This window comes from Lithobates pipiens, unplaced genomic scaffold, assembly GCF_037356315.1.
Source record: "Lithobates pipiens isolate NorthernLeopardFrog02 unplaced genomic scaffold, aLitPip1_a1.2 Scaffold_22, whole genome shotgun sequence".
NCBI classification, from domain to species: domain Eukaryota; kingdom Metazoa; phylum Chordata; class Amphibia; order Anura; family Ranidae; genus Lithobates; species Lithobates pipiens.
Genome location: NW_027507784.1, coordinates 148,028,956 through 148,051,939, shown reverse-complemented (window position 1 = coordinate 148,051,939; position 22,984 = coordinate 148,028,956). Strand labels below are relative to the sequence as shown.

Genomic DNA, 22,984 nt, shown 5'->3' with positions numbered 1-22,984 from the left:
ACTGTAAAAGGTTGTTGTTTTATCTCTAAATGGGACTGAGATGAATGCACTGATGACTATATATTAAAATGCAAACAAAAGTTCCAAATATGTATATACAGTAATACCTTGGTTTGCGAATAACGTGGGATACGAGCGTTTTGTAAGATGAGCAACATTTTTTAAATTGTAACTTGATATGCGAGCGCTGTCTTGCAAGACAAGCAGTAGAAGGATCACAGATTTAATCTTAAAAAAAAAAGCAGAATTGCACTCACAATGTATATCCTGCGTTAAGGAGTCTGGGGCTCATCCATGTAAAGTCGCTGGTGTATACAGTACTGTATGTGGCCAGAGGTTCGGGGCCACTGGTGGCTCCCATCGCTTCCTGGAGATCTCTGAGACACTACCAGCTGGGTGTGAGGCGGGCGTAAAGCAAGTTCAGAGCACCCGGACATGTCAACAGTGTGTCAACAGTTCCTGAGTGTCTCCAAGTTCTCCAGATGCACCGGGAGCCACCAGTGCCCCCTGATGTACAGTAATGTATACACCAGCGGCTTTACTGTATACACCAACGGCTTTACATGGATGAGCACCAGACTCCTTAACCCAGGATATAAATGGTGAGTGTAATTCCAATTTTTTTTTACATTAAAACGGTGATCCTTCTACTGCTCGTATTGCCCTTGGACCTCTGGCCACATACTGTATACACCATACACTTTATACTCTACTGTATTTTGTATTGCAATAATAATTTTTATATGAATTAATGGTTGTGGAACAAATCATATGTTTTTCCATTTTTTTTTATGTGGGAATTTACGAGTGCTCACAATCCTAGGTATTACTGTATTTGATTTACAGCAATGCGTTTTTTTTTTTTTTTTTTTATATTTTACACAATGTACAGTCTGTCACCTGGAAATATTCTGGGGTAGTCTCCACATCAGGAGTACAGACGTTATAGACGTTTTACCATTATATAGTAAATGACTTGCCTTTCTGATGGGTGGATTTCACAATCACCTCATCTTGGCACATGAGATAGTCTTCAGTACTCCACCTCTTCTTTGCTCTGTAAATCTTTTTTTCTGTCCCAGAGATTAGATAACTTTTCAGCTGCTTACCTTTTTTGAGGACCAGTCCCCTCTAGCCCCCCATAGTTCTGCTGCCTCCAAAGCCTCTGTTATAGGTCCCACACCACTGGAACTTGCACCTCCATTAATTCTGTTATATTAATGAAGAGAACGTTTTTTGTTTTTTGTTTACTTTAAAATTCTATTTGGATTTTTGGAAAGAGGATGCCCACAGAGTATATTATTATTATTATTATTATACAGGAGTTATATAGCGCTAACCGTAATAGGCACTTAACTAAAACAGTAAAGCCCTGAAGGTCCACTGTCACTCTAAGCTGTGGCACCTGAGAACTGAGCCTCAATGTACAGGTTTTTGGGCAGAAATGAAGAACATATGCCTACATTCTTCATGAAAAACAAAAGGTAATTCTCCAATATGAAGGGCCACTTTATATGTACTGTACTAATGGGTTACTTATCAGACCGTTCATTGTATTGCCCATGAGCATAAGGCTAAGCAGATCTCTGTAACCACAACATTGCAAGCTAGTATTGATGCAAATTTTCCCACACTTTTTTTTTTTTTTTAAAGGAAAAACTCGGTGGTGTTTAAAGCGGAGTTCCACACAGAAATGGAACTTCCGTGGACCGGATTCTTCCCCCCTCCGGGGCCACATTTGGGACCTTTCTGGGGGGAGGGGGAGGTTACCTGTCTAATCCAGGTATCCTGCTCCCCCTTTCGGGAGAAAGATTGCCAAAATCTGTGCGGAGAACTACGCAATGTCTGACCCCCACCCCGCTGCATTCTGGGAGATACATGAGTCCCAGAAGACAGCAGGGACCATTCAGAATGCCCAGTGTGACTCATGCATGCGCAGTAGGAAACAGGCTGTGAAGACGCAAGACTTCACTTCCTGTTTCCCTTAGTAAGGATGCCGATGCCTGCACCTGGAGCTGAGGGACAGGTTGGCTTTGGGTGCCGACATCGTGTGCTCCCTGGACAGGTAAGTGCCCTTATATTAAAATTCAACAGCTACAGGATTTTTAGCTGCTGACTTTTAATTTTTTATTTTTTTCCCTGGCGGAACGCTGCTTTAATTTCTTTGAACCTGTTAGTAGTTGCTTTACAAAGTTGGCTATTAGCTAATTGTATTGAAAGTGGTTGTAAGGTAAAACATTTTTTTATACCTTTAAAGTGGAGTTCCACCCATTTAAAAGTCATCCACTACAAAAAGTGTTGCTGACTTTTAATAATCAGACACTCACCTGTCCCACGGTCCAGCGATGTGGACGCACAAAGCCCCGCTCCTCTCCCCCCTTCCAAGGTGCCAGCATTCTAACTGTGGGCGCCCGGCTGTGGCTTCACAGCCGGGCACGCACTGTGTGAGCCTCGCTGCATGCTGTAATTAGCTGGGAAATCTTCTGGGACCTGTGACATGTCCCAGAAGATTGCAGGTAAGGAGGGGGGAGAGGTGATGTTCCCTCCAGCACCGTGTCGTCAGGGGAGAAAGTGGGTACCCAACCCCCCCCCAAAAATGTTACATGCCAAATATGGCATGTCAGGGGTCACCAACACTTAAAGCGGAAGTTGCATTTTTGGGTGGAACTCCGCTTTAACGCATTCTCTGCATTAAGGTAAAAAACATTTTATTCGCAGCCCCCTCCCAAATATTCACCTCAGCAGCTCCTCTCCCCCTCTCAGGCTTGACTGTGAGCAGGGGGGCTGAGTCGGACTGTGTGTCTGAATGGACAGAAACAGCCTGGCTCCAAAGCGAGAACGTGTGGGTGCCTCCGTAGGAAGCTGCATCTTATGGGGGCACTTGGCATGGGGGGGGAGGATCCAGTGAGGGATTCCAGAAGAAGAGGATCAGGGCTGCTCTGTGCAAAACCAATGTGCAGAGCAGGTAAGTATAGCATGTTTGTCATTTTTATGAAATAAAGAGGGAGGCTTTAATGTTACTTGAAGATATAAGTTGATTTTATTTTTTGATATCTTCTTATGGCATTCTTGATTTTTGTTTTAGTTACCTCCCTTATCTATTCTTTATTATCAATAGCTCAAGTTTGGCTGGGCGAGCGTATCCTTTAGGTGACATTCCAGAAGACCTTGTCCCACAAGTGAAAAATCAGGTTAGTGTCTTGTGTGCTATATCTATAGATATTGCATTTTTAAATTATTACATTGTACATAGCCCAGATAACTGGATATTTTGGAATTCTGAATTTTCTGTACAACACACATTTTTCCTTAAGTGATATAAACAAAATAAAACAATTTAATTCATATAAATTTTTGTACCATGCTCTAGTCTAGAGCCAAAGAAATAACATATACCAGCAGGACATTAATCTAAATAGGTCATATTTAACTGTCACTTGCTTCTACAGGTTTTTGAGTTCCTGATACGTTTACATTCTCCGGAGGCTCCCTCTGATGAAGAGGTGTACCCCTATATCAGAACACTGTTGCACTTTGATACAAGAGAGTTCCTTAATGTTTTGGCACTGGTAAGTGGAAGAAAATTGTTTATGCTTTAATGTCATCAGTAACCCAGCACTATACTTTATCACCGTCATTTTTTTTTCTAAGAATGCAGAAGTATAACTACCCTATTTATTACTAGGTGTGAGAGACTAACTATCCACCTTAACACCACTGTATATGAAGTGCTAACGGCATATTGGAATTGTATGATGTTGTTAATGGCGTGACAACGGTGTTTTTAGATTGCAGGTCTTATTTAATGCCAAACAGTTTGGTAATAAAAAGGTAAAAATGTACACTGCTGTTGCTGCTGTTTTGATGAAAAGTCTAAGTGCTGCTGTACTGTCGTTTTTCAGTACTTTGAGTCAATGACTCTGAATAAACGTGCAACAAGTAAAGTCAGAGAGAACTCCTTATTAAATAGTTTCATATCTGTAACTCAGAAAAAAATTGAAACAGACGGATCAGCATGGCAAGCAGGCAGCTTGCATTTTCAGGATCACTAATAATATGGCAGTCTTCATCTACCTCAGTATAGTCAGTACAATACAAGGATACCCTTTGAGGGGGCTGAGAACAGAGACTAGGCATTGCCATGGTGCAACTTTTTGCTTGTAGTCCAAAGTGCAAGCAGTGAGTGGGACAGTGGATATATATATATATATATATATAAATATATATATATATATATATATATATTTTTTTTTAAACCCAGTTTAGTATCCCTTTAACCACTACAATACAGGGCACTTTCGCCCCCTTCCTTCCCAGCCCAATTTTCAGCTTTCATCACTCTAGCGCTTTCAGTGACAATTGCGCGGTCATGCTACACTGTACCCAAATGAAATTTTTATCATGTTGTTCGCACAAATAGAGCTTTATTTTGGTGGTATTTATTCACGACTCCGTTTTTTATTTTTTGCGGTATAAGTGCAAAAAAAGCGGAAATTTGGAAAAAATATATATTTTCTTTTTTCTATTTTAACCACTTCAGCCCCGGACCAATAAACATCTTAAGGACCAGAGGTCTTTTTCCAATTTCGCACTGCGCTGCTTTAACTGGTAATTGCGCGGTCATGCAATATTGCACCCAAATGAAATTTGCGTCCTTTTCTTCCCACAAATAGAGCTTTCTTTTGATGGTATTTGATTGCCTCTGCGATTTTTTTTTTTTTTTTTTTGCGATATAAATGGAAAAAGAGCAAAAATTTTGAAAAAAATATATATTTTCTTCTTTTTGTTATAAGAAAAATCGAATAAACTAAATGTTAGTCATACATTGAGGGAAAAATTTATTCAGCCACATGTCTTTAGTAAAAAAAATGTCAATAAGCGTATATTTTTTGGTTTGCGCAAAAGTTATAGCGTCTACAAACTAGAGTACATTTTCTGGAATTTACACAGCTTTTAATTTATGACTGCCTATCTCATTTCTTGAGGTGCTAAAATGGCAGGGCAGTACAAACCCCCCCAAATGACCCCATTTTGGAAAGTAGACACCCCAAGGAAATTGCTGATGGGTATGTTGAGCCCATTGAATATTTATTTTTTTTGTCCTAAGGGATTGAATAATGACAAAAAATAAAAAATATTTTTTTTTTACAAGAAGTTGTCACTAAATGATAAATTGCTCACACATGCCATGGTTATATGTGGAATTGCACCCCAAAATATATTCCGCTACTTCTCCCGAGTATGGGGATACCACTTGTGTGGGGCTTTTTGGGAGTCTAGTCGCGCACGGCACCCCGAAAACCAATCACCACCTCCAGGATTTCTAAGGGTGCAAATTTTTGATTTAACTCCTCACTACCTATCACAGTTTCGAAGGCCATAAAATGCCAAAATAGCACAAAACCCCCCAAAATGACCCCATTTTGGAAAGTAGACACCCCAAGCTATTTACTGAGAGGCATGTTGAGTCCATGGAATATTTTATATTTTGCCAAAAGTTGCGGGAATATTACAAACTTTTTTTTTTTTTTGCACAAAGTTGTCACTAAATGATATATTGCTCACACATGCTATGGGCATAAGTGAAATTACACCCCAAAATAAATTCTGCTGCTTCTCCCGAGTACGGGGATACCACATGTGGGGGACTTTTTGGGAGCCTAGCCAAGTACGGGACCCCGAAAACCAAGCACTGCCTTCCGGATTTAAATATAAAATGCTACCAAAAAAACTGTTAGCGATCGCAGGGATCAGGCCTGACTCTGCGATCGCTGCAGTTATGTGTTTAGTGTTTTGTAAGTGACAGTGATCGATCGATACTGCACTTGGGTGGGCTGGGCAGAGGGGCAAAACGCAGGTGCTAGCAGGTATCTGGGCTGATCCCGCTAACAATGCGTTTTTTTGGAACCCTGAACTGCTGGGGACGCTAGTATAGATCTGATCAGATCAGATATTGATCTGTTCAGATTCTATACCACTACGGGAGGTGTATGCTTTGCGCGTGGGTGTTAGCGGTACTGGCACTAACCTAGCGCTGCCTGGGGCGACGCAGACCCTGACCCTAAAACCTAATTGATATCACCCGCCGGGTGATCAGGGGGTTAAACCTTTATTGGTTAATAAATGGTGGGTGCCCTGATGCTATAAAAAGCAAACTAACCAGAGTCACCCGTAACACTTATATGGTGATCAGTGGTGAAAGGGTTAACTAGGGGCAATCAGGGGGTTCAAATTTTTATTAGGTAGTATATGGGGGTCCCTGGCGCTATATAAAAACCTGACGGGGAACCTAAATAACTAACTGGCTAACCAGCGTCACCAGTGACACTTATACTGTGATCGCTGGTGAAAGGGTTAACTAGGGGCAATCAGGGGGTTAAAACCATTATTGGGTAGTATATCGGGGGGACCTAGCGCTATAAAAACCTGGCGGTGAACCTAAAAAAATAACTAGCTACCTAGCGACAGTAGCGACACTGAAGCAGCGATCAGAAAAATGATCGCTTAGTGACACTGGCAAAAGGGGGTGAAAGGGTTAACTAGGGGCAATCAGGATGTTAAAACCATTATTGGGTAGTATATCGGGGTACCTAGCGATATAACAACCTGGCGGTGAACCTAAAAAAATAACTAGCTACCTAGCGACAGTAGCGACACTAATGCAGCGATCAGAAAAATGATCGCTTAGTAACAGTGGCAAAAGGGGGTGAAAGGGTTAACTAGGGGCAATACGGATGTTAAAACCATTATTGGGTAGTATATCGGGGTACCTAGCGATATAAAAACCTGGCGGTGAACCTAAAAAAATAACTAGCTACCTAGCGACACTAGCGACACTGATGCAGCGATCAGAAAAATTATCGCTTAGTGACACTGGCAAAAGGGGGTGAAAGGGTTAACTCTAGGGGCAATCAGGGGGTTAAATCTTTATTGGGGGGTGATAGGGGGCTACCCTGGACCTAACACTAACTGCCCTGACAGTTTTTACTTTTACAACTGAGACTGAATGCATTGATCAGTAAAGAAATGATCAATGCAATCAGTGACACTGTGACTGGGGGGGGGGGGGATCGGGGGGGGGGGGGGGGGTTTGTGTGCCTGTGTGTGCCTACATGTCAGTGTAGTGTTGGTGCACACTTACTTTTAGTCTTCTCCTCGTAGTCCGGTCAAAAAGACCGCCCCGAGGAGAATGACATCACTTCCTCCTTCCTGTGTAAACAATACACAGTGGGAGGAAGTTCGTCATTGGCCAGGAGCGATCGAGAGGGGGTGGCCAGAAACCAACGGCCATCCCCTCATCACGGATCGCTCCCGGAGGGAAACGGACCGCCGTATCCAGCGGGAGGGGGTCCGATCGGACCCCCCACCCGCTGGAAGGCAGGCACGTACATGTACGTGCTTGTGCCTGCCTGTGCCATTGTGATGACGTACAATGGCAATACGGCGGTCCTTAAAGCGGTAGTAAACCCGCATTTTTTTATTTTTTTTTTTTTAAAACCTGCAAAGCAAAAGGCATAATGAGCTAGTATGCACCGCATACTAGCTCATTATGAAATACTTACCTTAGAACGAGGCCCCGACATCTCGCCCGATCCACGCCGAGGAAGCCGACATGCTCCCTCGGCGTCTCTTCCGGGTATCGCGGCTCCGGCGCTGTGAGTGGCCGGAGCCGCGATATCGTCACTCCCGCGCATGCGCGCGGGAGATTTAAATCCGGCCGGACGAGCGCTGCCGGATTTTCGCGGAGAGAACCCCCTTGTGCGCATGCGCCGCTGCAGTCAGCGGCGCATACCGAGGGGAATATCTCCTAAACCGTACAGGTTTAGGAGATATTTTTTTTACCTACAGGTAAGCCTTATTATAGGCTTTCCTGTAGGTAAAAGTTAAAAAAGTGGGTTTACTTCCACTTTAAGTGGTTAAAAGAAATCCAATAAAATCAAATTTTGGCATAAATTTAAGCCAAAATGTATTCTGCTACATGTTTTTGGTAAAAAAATTCCGTTAAGTGTATAATAATTGGTTTGTGTGATCACGGACATATGTACGCAAATGATCATGTACATATGTGTGCAGGTGATCACGTACATATGTGTGCAGATAATCATTGGGACATGTGATTTTAGTGGGACATATGTGGGGGACATGTTTTTATTAATAGGGACATGTGTTTTTATTATTTGGGGACATGTGTGTTTTGGGGACATATGTGGGGACTGTGTTTATACTGTGTGGTGTGTTTACACTAGACTGGTGATCAGTGAGTAAAAAGCTGTAAAAACAGCTCATACTCACTGATCGTCAGCCGGCTGCAGCGATCTGCTCTCCTTTCCTCAGCGATGACTTCTGTGTGAGGAGAGGAGGAGCCGATTGCCTAGCAACCGGCTGTTTGTTTACATCACATGACGGCCGTGATTGGACACGGCTGTCATGTGATCAGGAGGGCCAATCACAGAGCCCTCCTGCCGATCTGAGATGCGCCGTGTCCGGGTGACACGAGCACATCAGGATCGCGCCGCTGCGCGGGCACGCGCACGCTCGATCCCGCTCCTTCTGAAGGACGTTCCTGAACGTCCTATCAGAAGTAGACGGCTCCCACCCGGCCGTATATGTGCATTGGCCGGGTGGGAAGTGGTTAAAAGCAAATAGAAGAACTTTTAAGGCCCCTTTCACACTGAGGAGTTTTTCAAGTGCTTTTGCGTTAAAAAAAAAAAAGTTGGTGCAGTCTTGTGTCCTTTAACCTCCCTGGCAGTAATCCCGAGTCTGGCTCGGGTTGGGATTTTAGTTCCACGAGCGGTAACTCCGAGCCAGACTCGGGATCACATCGCTGGACACAGGGAGAAGTTAATTACCTTGTCCCCTGGATCCAGCGATGTCCTCCACACTGTGTGATCGAGACGTCCTCCGCTCGATTCACACAGTGCCCGAGTGCCGCCGAGCTCTGTTCCCTGTGACGTTATGGCACACGGGAGCGGAGATTGGTGCCAAATTCAAAAATGTAAAAACACACAAAATACACACAGTACTGTAATTTTACAGATTACAGTATTGTATAAAAAAATTACTCACCCCTTTGTCCCTAGTGGTCTGTGCAGTGCCCTGCATGCACTTTTATATTATACATACTGTTTTTTCTGCCTGGAATTTGGAGATTGTCCATAGCAACCAAAAACTGTCCCTTTATGTCAAAAGTGATTTTAGACCAACTAGAAAACAGCGATAATAAATTATAATCACTTGCAGAATTGAGCGATGACGATTTGTGGGGAAATTCGTCATCAAACACTAAATCTAATCACCGCGACAATTCTGCAAATGAGCAAATTTCAGTGTTTTTGGATTTGATTACATTATTGAATAATTTTTATTATATTATAAACTTTATCATACCTGGGATGTCTGCTAGACTCTGGTTTGAACAGATTTAAGAGAGTTATTCCTAAGAATTACAGGACTACAATATAAAACGCCAAATTTCCATGCAAAATAATTGTACCGCTTTCAGCACCTAAAACCAGAAATAATCATACCGCCAGGGAGGTTAAAAACCGCACCCCAAATGCCACCATATCGCTCAGCATTTTACTGGCAGTTTTTAAAGAGGGGTTCCACCCTAAAGTGGAACTTCCGCTGATCGGAACCCTCCCCCCCCTCCGGTGTCACAATTGGCACCTTACAGGGGGGAGGGGGGTGGAGATACCTGTCAAAGACAGGTATTTACACCCACTTCCGGGCATAGACTCCCATGGGAGTCTATGTCATTTCCTGTCCTGCCGCGCTGTCTGCTGGGACACACACGGGTCCCAGTGACAGCGCGGACAATTCCTATTGCGCTGCGCGACTCGCGCATGCGCAGTAGGGAACCGGGAAGTGAAGCCGATTCGCTTCACCTCCTGATTCCCTCACCTAGAATGGTGACTGCAGCAGCCGAGAGCCGAGCGATCGATCGGCCTCGGCTGCCGGCATCGCTGGAACCCGGGACAGGTGAGTGTCCATTTATTAAAAGTCAGCAGCTGTAGTATTTATAGCTGCTGGCTTTTAATATTTTTTTTTAGGTGGAATTCCTCTTTAAGCGAACTAGTGTGAAAGGGGCTTAAAATCTTGAAATACCAGTGACCTTTTTAGAAAAGCGGAAAAATGGGAGGTGGGACTGTTACGGTGCTGATATTAGTGAGAGAGATATATATATTTCTACATTTGCTATTGAATTTTGAAAAGAAAAAGGAAAAGGTCACTGGTATAAGGGAATGGAAGAAGCTAAGTTAGGCAAGGAGTTATCAACGCACCTCATCCCAATTATAACAGATATAGAAAAGCGGAAAAAGGGAGGTGGGACTGTTACGGTGCTGATATTAGTGAGAGAGATATATATATAAATGTTTAGTTAAGAGATTATTTTATTAAATGTAGTAAAAACGATCAATGGGGTACAATAAGATCAAAGTTCACAAGACTACAAATATTGATTTTCATACAGAACAATGTACATAATCCATCAATGATGGATTATGTATATTGTTCTGTATGAAAATCAATATTTGTAGTCTTGTGAACTTTGATCTTATTGTACCCCATTGATCGTTTTTACTACATTTAATAAAATAATCTCTTAACTAAACATTTATATATATCTCTCTCACTAATATCAGCACCGTAACAGTCCCACCTCCCTTTTTCCGCTTTTCTATATCTGTTATAATTGGGATGAGGTGCGTTGATAACTCCTTGCCTAACTTAGCTTCTTCCATTCCCTTATACCAGTGACCTTTTCCTTTTTCTTTTCCAGTTTTTTTTTTTCAAAATTCAATAGCAAATGTATTTTTTTCCCCACGAAGTGTATATAAAGAGCTGTCAACATTAGGTACTCAATAGAAGAGAAAGAAAGAGGTAGAATATAATCAATGGTACTATACTACAAAAGGATGGGGGAGTGCAAAAACAAATCTCGTTGAGTAAATTGTACGTATGAAGCAGTATGAAATCCCATGATGGGTAAACCATAAAAAAAGAGAAAAAAAGAGAAAAAAATGGGGGGGGGGAGGTTTGGTTTGGAGGGAAGGGGGAGAGAATTTATTGCAGTACTTGTCCAAAGGAAAACATCAAGCATAGGGGAGAGTCATTGAAATTTAGGGATTAAGTACTACTATGGTCTGTTGCTAAAATTATAATTGGCAGGAAGTGTGCGGTTAACGTCTGCCGGCATATAGTTGGAGATACAAGTGGTCGGGAACAGTGATCTCTGTCATGTCCCAGTACCATGGAGTCCAGAAATAGAGGCTAGAAGGGATAAAATCAGTTTTGTGAGCAAAAGGATTACATCGTTGGCGAACGTGCATAATTTATAATGGTCACCTTCAACCTCAAGGACTGTAATGTCGGGGGATTAGTGAAGAGGCAACCCTGCCTAAACCTACATTGCATATGGAAAGTATTTGTCCTGATGCTGGAGTATTTTATGAACGCCCGTTGGTTTTATATAGAGTGCTTGGATCCAAGTAAGAAAAATCTTTACAAACCTCCATTTTTAAAGAGCAAAGAAAAGATAATTCCATGAAAGGCTATTATAAGCTTTTTTGATATCTAAGGACAGCAATATGGGGATGTTTCAAGATTTGACTAGATCTACAAAATTGAAGAAGGTGATGGATGTCTTCTCTAGCCTAATGGCCAGGTATAAAACCTACTTGATCCGAAGATATAAGACTAGCAATATTAGAACTTAAGCAACCATCTACAATTTTCACAACAACCTTGATGTTGGTATTGAGCAAGGAAATAGGTCTGATATTAGACCAGTTTGTATAATTTTTCAATGGTTTGAGGATCATGCTAATAGCTGCTTTGAGGTACCATGAAGACTATTGAAAGTTGAAACCAACTTAGGACCAAATTTGAAGGTAATCTATATCCCTCGTTAGGTCTGAATTTGGACCAGTTTGTATCATCTGTCAGTAGTTTGGGGATCATATTAATAGCTGATGTAAAGTACAAAGAAGACTGTTAAAAGTTGTGACCAAGGCAGTCAGGAAATAGTTTATATTAGTTGGCAAAAACTGTCTGGGACAGGTTGGTTACTAGTTATAAGAGCTTTAGTTGCAGTTCGAACTTCTAAAGGAGATACTTCCTTTGAAGAAGTGAATAAAAATCGGGCGAAAACTGAAGAAGATCGACATTAGAAAAAAAGAGAATCCACCAATGATTTAGTAAAAGTTTGTGGAGATGAATAAAGTCAAGATAGGTGAGTTTGGAAAATCTGGGTAATTTGTAGGGGTTTACTAGTTAGATGGCCAGCTGTGAACTTAATTCAGTAAGGTTTAAATGATGATGGAGGAAAAACAAAGCCTACATGCTTAAAAGGTGGTTTGTTTCCCTTATGGTAGTTTTGGAATTTTGTCCAATGTATGTAATAAGCATATGGGGAATAGGTTTAGTCAGTGAGATTCATTTCATGCCACAAGTCGGCAGACCCATATTTATACAGGTGGGAAAAAAGGGTTTTGAAGCCAGGCTCATAGAAACTGCTGGGATAATGAAGGACGCTTTTATATCAAGACTAGGAATCAATTTCAAGGTGGACTCTCCGCATAGAAGAGTACCTGTGGGCAATTATTTAAAGCCACCTGAAATAGATGAGTAAAAAAATGGAAGCTGGTCAGTATTGGGTGGCAAAATGAGACAATGGTAACCGTCATATCAGGGATAGAGCTCTGAATTAGAGCATTAGGTTCCTTGAATTCTTATAAACCGTTAAAGTCACAGGATTGTTTAAATGTAGTTAATACCCCCTGTAGAGTTGCTGCATTTGTCACATAAAACTGTGGATAAAGAGATGTGAAAATATTTAGGACAGGATGTAGCAGGAAAATGGGTTTTGTGGAGGCACACTATGCCAGCATGAAGAGCGCAGACATGCCGCGCACACATGACCAGACTTTTTGACAGCAAAGGTCCAAAGGACTGAGTCAGTTGGACAATTCGATCGTGTGTGGGCTCCATCGGACCTTTGCTTGCCAAAAATCTGGCAGACTTTAGAAATAGAACATGTTTTACATTTTCCTGCCGGACCGAGAAATCCGTTCGTGTGTATGCTAGTCCGACGGACAAAAACTGATGCTAGGGCAGCTATTGGCTACTGGCTATGAACTTCCTTATTCTAGTTTGGTCGTAAGTCATCACGTTCGAATCTGTTGGACTTTGGTGTGATTGTGTGTGTCCAAGTCCATTCAGTCAGAAAGTCCACCCGAACTCCACCTAAAGTCCGTCGGGAAGACTGTCGGACCTAGTCCGTCAAAAAGTCCGGTCGTGTGTACACGGCATTAGACATTTTTATTAGAGACATTGAGACTCTGGAAACCACATTGAACATGGTAGACCTAATGGTGCAATCAAGAACATCTTAAAAAAAAAATGGATATGGGCAGGGAAAGAGTGGAGCATTTTCATCTTTATGAAATTAAGAGCTTTTATATGTAAACATAAATCTCCGGTTTTAAAGTTCCAAGTACGGAGTTATCCTTCTGAGCTAATGATCTAGCTATGAAATTCATTAGCAGCAAATTAAGTGATTGATGACTCAGCAGAAAATATCAGAAATGTTTTGGATTTCTATCAGGAATATCATTTAGAGTTGTAAGCAATTAAGCTGTGGTTGTATGGGAAATATTAAGATTATTGATAACATTTATGTGTAACCTGTGTACACTAGAACTGCTTCTCTCCCCATACAAGTTAAAGGGAATGCAAAAAACACTTTATGCAAGTCAAATGCACCTGTCTTTGAACTCTAAATAATCTCAGAAGCGTCTCAAATTGATCTAAAGTACTGACTAAATGCACCTGAAATCAAGCTGCAATTGCTTGTTGGCACAAGCCCTTACTAAACTAACCCTGCTTGCACGTGACTAAATAAATACACTTTCATTTTGCAATAATTTAATTTTTTCTCTGTTTTATTTTATTTTATAAATATAAAAAGTTATAATAGCATTTAATCTAGGGATTTATCTGGCTGCCCTTTATTCTTTCATTTTTAGCCTGGATTTACACTGGTCCATATGCATGCAGCTCACATTGTAACATGCATATGTAGGTGTGAATGGGCCCATAGAGTTTCCATTTGTCTCTCATACTAAGCTGCAATTTTTTAATGTGAACCAGTAACATAGGAGATTATGGGATTTTGACTTGACATGCATTTTCATGCAGCACAATGCAGGGGATTTGCTGCATGAAAAGTGTGAATATGCCGTAGATGGATTGGCTCAATTAATAACTGTTTTCCATTAAACTATCTACTCTATGTGATCATCAAACATAAAACGTTTATTGCAATATTAAATGAAATACTTGACATGAATAAAGGCATAGCTAACTTCTATTTCAACATCACAAAATGTTCGACCTTTTATAAATACAATAAACTATACTGCTCACGTAGTTGGTTATATTTTTCTGAAACCTTTATATTTGAGCTGTGTAAATTGCTTTCTGATGTCATCACAGCAGAAAGGCAGTTTCCAGCCAACATCAAATGGTTGTAGACCTCAAGGTCCTCTAATTACTAAGGGTAATATGTCTGCAGATGGTAGTGTTCCCAGAGGTCCTGTCATTCACTAGAGGCTCATAAAAACAGTGTAAGCATTAGAAATGCACTGATTTCCTTGCAGATCCGCCTTTAATCATATCTCTCCAATTTATCTGTTAGTATAACTATTACAGAAACAACGCTCTATCTTTAATTAGAAATCTCTAGACAGCTCCTCCTTCTACATGCATCCATTTTTCTTTTATATTCCTTATAGCTCATTTGCGTCAAAGTGTTGTCTATCTAATAAGCACTTCACAGGTCACTTTTTGGCTAATTTAAAATTAGAAGCCTGTTTTTAAATTAAATTCCCTATGTTACAATAAAAACATTTTGAACCTGTCTCATTTTGCTTCTCCTATCAGTTATTGACCACAATATGATATGGACAAACTTTATGGGAATCTGCAACTTGGCCCATTAGAAGCAAAATGAGAGGTTCTCTTTAAAAAGCAACCTGCCACCTCCTGGTACCTCGCTGCACTCCTGTGTTGCTCTCTTGATTTGTCAAGGCCCATGGAAAAGAATCCAGCATTTGTGGGTGTGCAGGAGCATGTGACCATTCTCCCTATCTGGGATGGAAGTATCCAGACCTACGCAGGCAATCAGCACGCCCAAACACTGTTGAAGGAGTGGAAGAAATTATTAACCCTGCTTAAGCTCTAACACACTCTGACATGGAGCATGTATAGTGTTAGGACTCCTGCCATTAAGGGTGAAGTGTGGGGAAGGTGAATATCAGTGGGTTGGAGGTTGTGCTTTGAATAAAGTCTCTTTACAACAATTGAATAAAAATAAATATGTGGCGCTAACTGTAGTAAGGAAAAGTAAGTGGTCAAGCTAAATAAAAAAAAATAAAAAAAAATCTGAAGTGTAACATCACCAGACTGACTAAATCCATATGATAAAAGAAACCAATAATAATCAAATGTAACCAATAATGCATAGGAGTGGATAGCAATCACAAAGCAAAATAACCAAAAATCGCATATAATGCCAAAGTCTTCAACATAAAGTGCAAGGAGTGGATAGCAATCACATAAAATGCATGTGAGTGGATAGCAATCACAAAACAGAACAATTAACCAAAACAATTGCATAAAGTGAAAAAAGTTGCATAAAATTGCAAGTGCCAAACTCTTCACATAAAGTGCAAGAAGGATCCAATAGGAATAGGAAGGTCTAACATGCATAAAGGTGCAAACAAAACCATAAATGACATAAAAAACACATAACATGCAAAAAAATCACTAAAGTGCAAGAAATCGCATGAAATGCAAAATAATTAAAGTCAATGTAAAAACAGGAAAAGGTGCAAAGTCCAATCAGTGCAGTAAAGTGCAAACATGAATGTACTGAATCTTCATCAAACAGTTCATATAGAAGATGTAAAGTGCATGTGTAGAAAGTGATCGATTTCAGATTCCTCCAATCCAATCAGCAGCAATCTGTGGAGTGTCACACATTTCCCCCAGCCTCTTACCTCCAAAAGAGACCTCTAAGGTCAGAATGAGCCTATTTTTTTGCCTATTAAATTTGTTTTTAACTACTGCATAATGGAGATTCTTTTCTTCTTCACATGCCTTTACCTCATCTGAGTTTGACATTCCCCCACTAGAGATCCGTTGTGTGTTGTGACGATCGGAGGAGATCGATCGACTGCTGACTTACCATCACCTTCAGATTACAGCCCTGCACCCTCACTCTAATTCTCCCTTACACCAACATACCCTTCATGTTGTAGACCCCCCCCCCCCCACTCTGATCCCTCTGTGGCTGTCCTGCATCTGTCAGATTTGCTCCTCTCCCCTCCCGCCCGCTATTTGTGTTGCAGGGCAGCCAGAGAGGGATCTAACTGCAAAAAAAAAACCCGCAGTGCTGCTCTGACCCCCCCCCCCTCCAGTGCCCTCCCACTTGCCTAATTGCTAGGTGCCGCCTGTCCTGCAGCTGCTATCTGGCTTTCCCGCCTCCCCCTCCCGCCAGCTTTCCATGCTGCAGGACAGGCACAGAGGGATCAGTTTTTTTTAAAAAATTACCCCCAGCAGCAGAGCCCAAACCTCCCCCACCCCCACTCTGTGCTGCTAGCCGGCTCTCCCCTCCTTCCCTCCTGCCAGCTACAGCTGCAGACAGATCACGGTCAGGATGGAGGAGGAAGGGGGGCTGGTAAACATGTATTACCGCCCCCCTTCCTTTCCTGAAAGAATGCAGCCCAATGATCATTACAGATCACACCTGCATTTTGTCATCACTGACATATAGTAAACTGTGTTTATTTTTGTGAGTTTGTGAATGAAACGTTTCATTCTATGAATCAGTAGAAGTCCTTATTGATTCATATGCAGTGCAGCTCAGGTTCCAGAGAAAGTTCCTTACTCTGTTTCCAAAGAGAGACATTAGAGGTCTGTTTAGACCCCTGATCTCTCTCCATAGCGCCACACCCAAAAAGAAAAAAAAAGAAAAAAGTTGGGGGGGTGGACGTTGGCGGTAAAAAGCCACTAGTTTTAGTGGTGCTTTACCGCTGTTAAAGCGGCGCTTTTCGGCCGCAGGCAGCTGAGGATAGGGTTAACAGCACCGGAAAAGTGCCACTTCTGAAGCGCTTTGCAGGCGCTTTGGTAGTGGTGCCCATTTATTTCAATGGCAGGGGACGGTTTAGGAGCGGTGTATACACCACTCCCGCACCGCCCCAAAGATGCATCTTGCAGGACTTTTTTTCCTGTCCTGCAAGCGCACCGCCTCAGTGTGAAAGCACTATTTTTAGCACAAAAACACCTGTAAAACACCTCAGTATGAAAGTAGCCTAATGCCGCGTACACACAAGCGGATTGTATGGCGTACTTAGTCCGTCGAAACACATTTCAGCGGACAATCCGCTCGTGTGTGGGCTTCAGCTGACTTTTTCAGCGTGCAGTCCGGAGTACTAAGAATTTCGGTTTTTCCGAAATTCTGTCCGTCGTACTTTGGTTTCAGCGGACAATACGGTCGTCAGTATGCTAGTCGGACGGACTAAGAATGACGCATGCCCAGAAAGGATTTACAGGGCTTTGCTGTGTCTTGGACTTCCTATTTCTAGTCCCGTCGTACGTGCTGTACGTCATCGCGCAAGCTTTCATCGGACTGTTTGGGTATCCGTGTGTGGTCAAGTCCGTTCAGTGGAAAGTACGACGGACTGTCCGTCGGATTGTATGACGGACTAAGTACGCCATACAATCCGCTCGTGTGTACGCGGCATTAGGGTAGATTGACATGTGTCTAAATCTCCCTTGTCTCTGAAGCCCAATCCACATTTGGATAGAGCTTCAGAGGGTACAGAGAGCCAACTTTAACCCCATTTTACCAACAAATGCACCGCAACCGCATGCATTGCACAAAGTTGAGAGACATTTCTTAGAAATGAACCATTTGGTTTCTAAATTAAGATACATGGTAATCGATGGTATTCCAACTAATAGACGTGGGGGTAATAGAGAATTGGAATTGAGAAAAAGAGAAGTTTACTCGATAAATCGCTTAGACTCTTTATAGCCTAAAGGGTTAAACACAGATTTTGATCTTTACTTATTTTTATGATTATTAGATGGTATGAGTCCCTATATGTGCTGACCGACCAGCCAGATATCGGCCGATATGGTCCCACATTATGAGATTTTTTGTTTGTTTTTTGTACATATTTTTTGTGTTTTTTTCCATAGTTTGTGAATATACAAATTAATTTTGATCATGAATAGATTGTTTTATTTATATATTTTTTGAAGATGAACTACATGATAAGTATACTATCATCAAGGGAAGGCGTCCTTGTGTCCCGTTTTTTAGCTATTGTTCTGAAATACCCATAGATAAAAAATGATGTATGAGAGATATAAAGGGTGTATTGTGGAGATTGATTCCAGCTTGATGTAATTAATTGATTAGTGGCAGATGCGAGCCATAAGCCTTTATATGCAAAGTTGGTCATAATTTTCATTGCAGGTATGTGGTCATGAGGAAGAGCGATATCATGTTTAGCCCGAAACATCACCTGAATTATACCTCATGTAATGTAAATTTTATCAAAAAAATGTACTCTTGTTTGTGCAGCAATCCCGTTTTTTGCTTTTTTATATTGAGTCTGTGGGACGGACTTGATTGCTGGCACACCTGTTCCACTGACCGTCTGTGCATTATCTTTTTTCTATCTATCTATCTATCTATCTATCTATCTATCTATCTATCTATCTATCTATCTATCTATCTATCTATCTATCTATCTATCTATCTATCTATCTATATATATATATATATATATATATATATTAATTTAATTTGTCACTAACGTGTCCTCTTTCCTTTTTAATATGTGAACAGTTTGTGCAGCCTCCTTGTCATGCAGTCAGGAAGTATATGTACCTCTCCCCTCCTCCAGCCCCTGAATGCTTAGCTTTCATCTGCTAGGGGAACGCTTGCTTATTATCAACACCACGACTCGGCTTTAGTTCAAAGGGAGGACGTTTAATCCAAGCGTCTCTCTCCCCTCTGAAGTCTCTTTTTCTGAAGCATAGTCCTCAGGAGGCTCGAATAAAATTAAATGAGGTTTATTCAGTTCCCTCCAAGCTAATAATCTGGGAAAAGAACAGGGAATAATAATTAAGTTGTTTGAAGGCATCAGATGTTAAGGCCTCTGGAAATTACATATATATTAAGGTACCTGTAGACGTGAGACGATCGTTGTCCAATCTAGTTCATTTGTGACAGTTTAGGCAAGGATCTCAGTCTGCGGGTACTAGAGACCTTGACAGATGGGCTCACCTGTCTAATCTGCGAGGCATTGATGATCAGCTACTTTTGATACTTGTTTATTTTTCCTAAAATAGGGGATGTTTTTCTTTCAGGCCAAGCTCCGCCAAAGTCATAATCATGCATGCTCAGGCAATTTTGGATAGATTAGACTATTGTTTGCTTGCCCATTATTACCATCATCCTGTAATCCAATAGAGCAGGTGACAAATCTACACAAATGTTGTAATTTAGAATCATTGGGGCTCTTTTAAAAAAATCATAAATTGTTTTGGTATTAAATTAATTTGTATGGCACCAACATGTTCTGAAGTGTTTTACAGGGCTGCATAAGATCATTCACATTAGTCCTTGTCCCAGGAAAATAATATCTTAGACACATGGGAAGACAGAGACTTACTCAACCCACCAGGCTTCTCTAACTAAAATATAATTTTTGTATTGGTTATGATGTTGGGTAGATTGTGATAAAAAAAGTGTTATTTATATGCATATAAATCATTTGTCTTTTACCAACACACTGTATATATACAATGAAAATCTATTTATTTCATTTTAGACATTTGAAGATTTTACTAATGACAAGCAAGCAGTGGAACACCAGCAGCGAATCGTTGATATTCTGTTAAAGGTAAAAGTTGGAAATTGTAACCCCCAAAGGTTTTTGTTTTAACTGTAGGATTGCAAAATGTAGTTTACCAATGTAAACAACATAAATGTTCTGTGCGGCTGCATAATGGTTGCTGTATCTATCATCCGTTTTATAGTATGTATCATACAGTTAGCCATACAATCTTGTGTTTTTGTTTCTATTCTTTTTACAATTTTACCTTTTAACAGAACTTGTGTTGATGGAAAAATGGGAGCCGCCATTGCTGATCTGTTTTTAAAGTTGCAAACTTCAAGCTGCGCTCAAGGCAAACTGCTAAATACACAGATATAGTACATAAAACTGAGCTGTTTTAGCTCCCAAAGAATGTTGTTAAGTTTTGCCTGTAATGTGGCCCCCAGTCGCTGCACCCCGCAGAGTGCAAATCCTGGACACTACAGCGCTAACTAATTTCCTGCAGGGTGCTGTACAGGTCCAAGGGAGTGGACCCTAAACATGAAAGGGTACCCAGTCCTTGAAGGTCCAAGTGATAGGAACCCGCGGTGAAGTGTGAAGATTGAGCCCTTAGTTTCTAAGTGGCCCTGCGCCTGGATGAGTAAGTGAAACCCCTTTATTTTATCATTGTGGGATGTCTCAGTGATTGTTACAATCAGTCAAGCTAGCTAAAAGCTGGACACCTGTGTGCGGTGACCATACAGGGGAGTTCTGTGCTAGCTGTGGGTATTTGCAAAGTGTACCTTTTTTGCTTGTGTCTGGCTGTTTTTTACCTGGGTGCACCATTTCGCCGCATATGCGCTGTAGCCTTTATCTGGGCGCACGAAGATTCTCGTTGTGTGCAAATACATTCATGCCTGTTCATCAGGACCGTACACATGCGTGAGCACGCATGGGCTGCTCTGGCACACTCCTAGGTTATTGTAAGCTGTGTAGGCCAAGTATGTGGTGCTTCCAGAAGGCAACTGTGGGACACAGAGCAGGCTCTGAACAGACACTTGCAGTGGTTCATTTTTCCTTACCCGAGTCACGTGAGTGACTGGGTGTTGCTTGGCAGGCTAAAGGTGCTTAGCAGGATTGTTGCATAGGGGCTTGATGAGCCCTATTAAAGGGTCTCCCTTCTGAGGTGTTTTAATACTACACCCAAGTACTCTTTGTGGCTATTAAATGTCTTCCAAAAATAGGAGTGGGACTAACATCACAGGGAAGGGCACACCTATGTCGTCAGTAGTTCCTGATGAAGCTAGTCGCATCCCTTGTGTTGTATCCCCTGAAGGACCAGAGGCTTCTGGGCAATCTGAACCGCTGCGCCTATCTGGTATTGTGCCTACAGTCAACGCTGCTGCTTCACCCTTTATCACTAAGGATAACTAACTGTCCTCAGCCGGGTTAGAGCACAGGATTGTTGGCATGATTGCCTCCATCCCGCAGGGTGGCAAGAAGCAGGACAGATCCCCCTCCCCGGAGTCTACTAGTCTGGAGCAGGAATGGGTTGAGGATGGGGAGGAGCTTAAAGCTCAGGTTTTGGTGGAGTGCCTGGCAGATGAGTCTGCTTCCGAGCAATCTGGACAAGAAGATATCCAGTTGATGTCTGTATCTCAGTCGCAGAGGATTTTGAACCTGACTCTGACCGGAATTGTTTCCTTCTGCCTTTAAGTTGCCTCTTGCAGAGGTGACTGAGCCCCCCCAGGTCCTATTTGGGATCTCTGAGGCCTCATTAGGTCGCAACAGACTTTCCCGCTACACCCCCTGTTGGAACAGTGTATGCTGATTGGGAACATCCTGACAGGACTTTTGTTTCTTCTATGTGGTTTTCCCTTTAATATCCCATGGATAAAAAGTTTGTTAAAAAATGGAGCATGCCAGCCATAGATGCAGCAGTCTCTTCCTTTTAAACAAGAACTTAACTTGTCCGGTAGATAAAGCACAGGGTTTGAAAGACCTTGTTGACAAGAATTTAAAGTTATTATTAAAGGATTCTTTTTCTTTGGCCAGTTCAGCTATTCAGACAGCTTTTGCAGCAATTGGTATTTGCCAGTCAGTAAATGATCAGGTCAAATGGCCTGATAGGCCTGACCAGGAGGATGATCTGCCTGAAAGTAAGACAGATATTCCTCGAGCGCTGCGTTTTGCTGTTGATGCTCTATAGGATTCAATGAGGTTTCTCATCAGACTCTCTTGTCTGTAAATATGCACAGACTTTTATGGCTTAAGAACTGGTCAGCCGAGCTTCCTTGTAAAAAGTTATTGGCAGGTTTCCCGTTTCATGGGGAACGTTTATTCTGTGATCACTTGGACAAATGTATCCAAAAGATTTCCAGAAGGAATAGTTCTCTACTTGATGTGAAGAAAAGCACCAGACATCCCTTGTTTAAAAACCCAGGGACTGCTTCCTCAAATGTCTCAGCGCCAGGGTGGTTTCACCGCTAACAGGATACTTTGACCAGGAGCAAGTCGCAAGGCCAGGGTCAGAAAAGGCCCTGGGTACAAAATTCTTCTAAACCCAACACCAAGCCCTCCTTTTGAGGGGAAGCCCCCACTCTATCAGGTGGGGGAAGGCTACTGCACTTTGCGGACATTTGGAAAACAACAATTCAGGACGAGTGGGTAACCTCATCTATATCTCGTGATTACAAGCTGGAGTTACGGGGGGTTCCCCCTCAGAGGTTTTTAAGATCCAGTGTTCCCTCGGATCCTCCAAAAAGAAACGTATTGCTTCAGGCACTACATTATCTAGTACATCAAGGAGTGATTGTAAAAATTCCTGTATTTGAAAGGGGCACAGGGTTTTACTCAAACATGTTGACGGTTCAGAAACCAAACGGGAACAGAAGGCCCATTTTGGATCTAAGGTCCCTAAAGAAGTATCTATTGATACAGTCCTTTCTGGTGGAGTCTGCCCGCTCAGTAGTAACCTCACTCCAGAGGGGAGACTTTCTAGCCGCCATCGATCTAAAGCATGCGTATTCACATGTACCTATCTTTCACCCTGTTATCAGAGGTTCCTATGTTTTGCAGTAGAGGAA

General features: G+C 41.8%; 1 protein-coding gene across 3 annotated transcripts in view; it reads left to right on the top strand.

Annotated features, from left to right (window-relative positions):
- Positions 1 to 22,984, top strand: part of VPS8 (VPS8 subunit of CORVET complex) — a 350,033-nt gene that overhangs the window by 110,458 nt on the left and 216,591 nt on the right. For all 3 annotated transcript variants that reach the window (XM_077448451.1, XM_077448450.1, XM_077448449.1), the window contains exons 26-28: positions 3,119 to 3,191; positions 3,450 to 3,569; positions 19,914 to 19,985. In XM_077448451.1, coding sequence (XP_077304577.1) covers positions 3,119 to 3,191; positions 3,450 to 3,569; positions 19,914 to 19,985 — 265 coding nt within the window. The remainder of the gene's footprint in view (positions 1 to 3,118; positions 3,192 to 3,449; positions 3,570 to 19,913; positions 19,986 to 22,984) is intronic.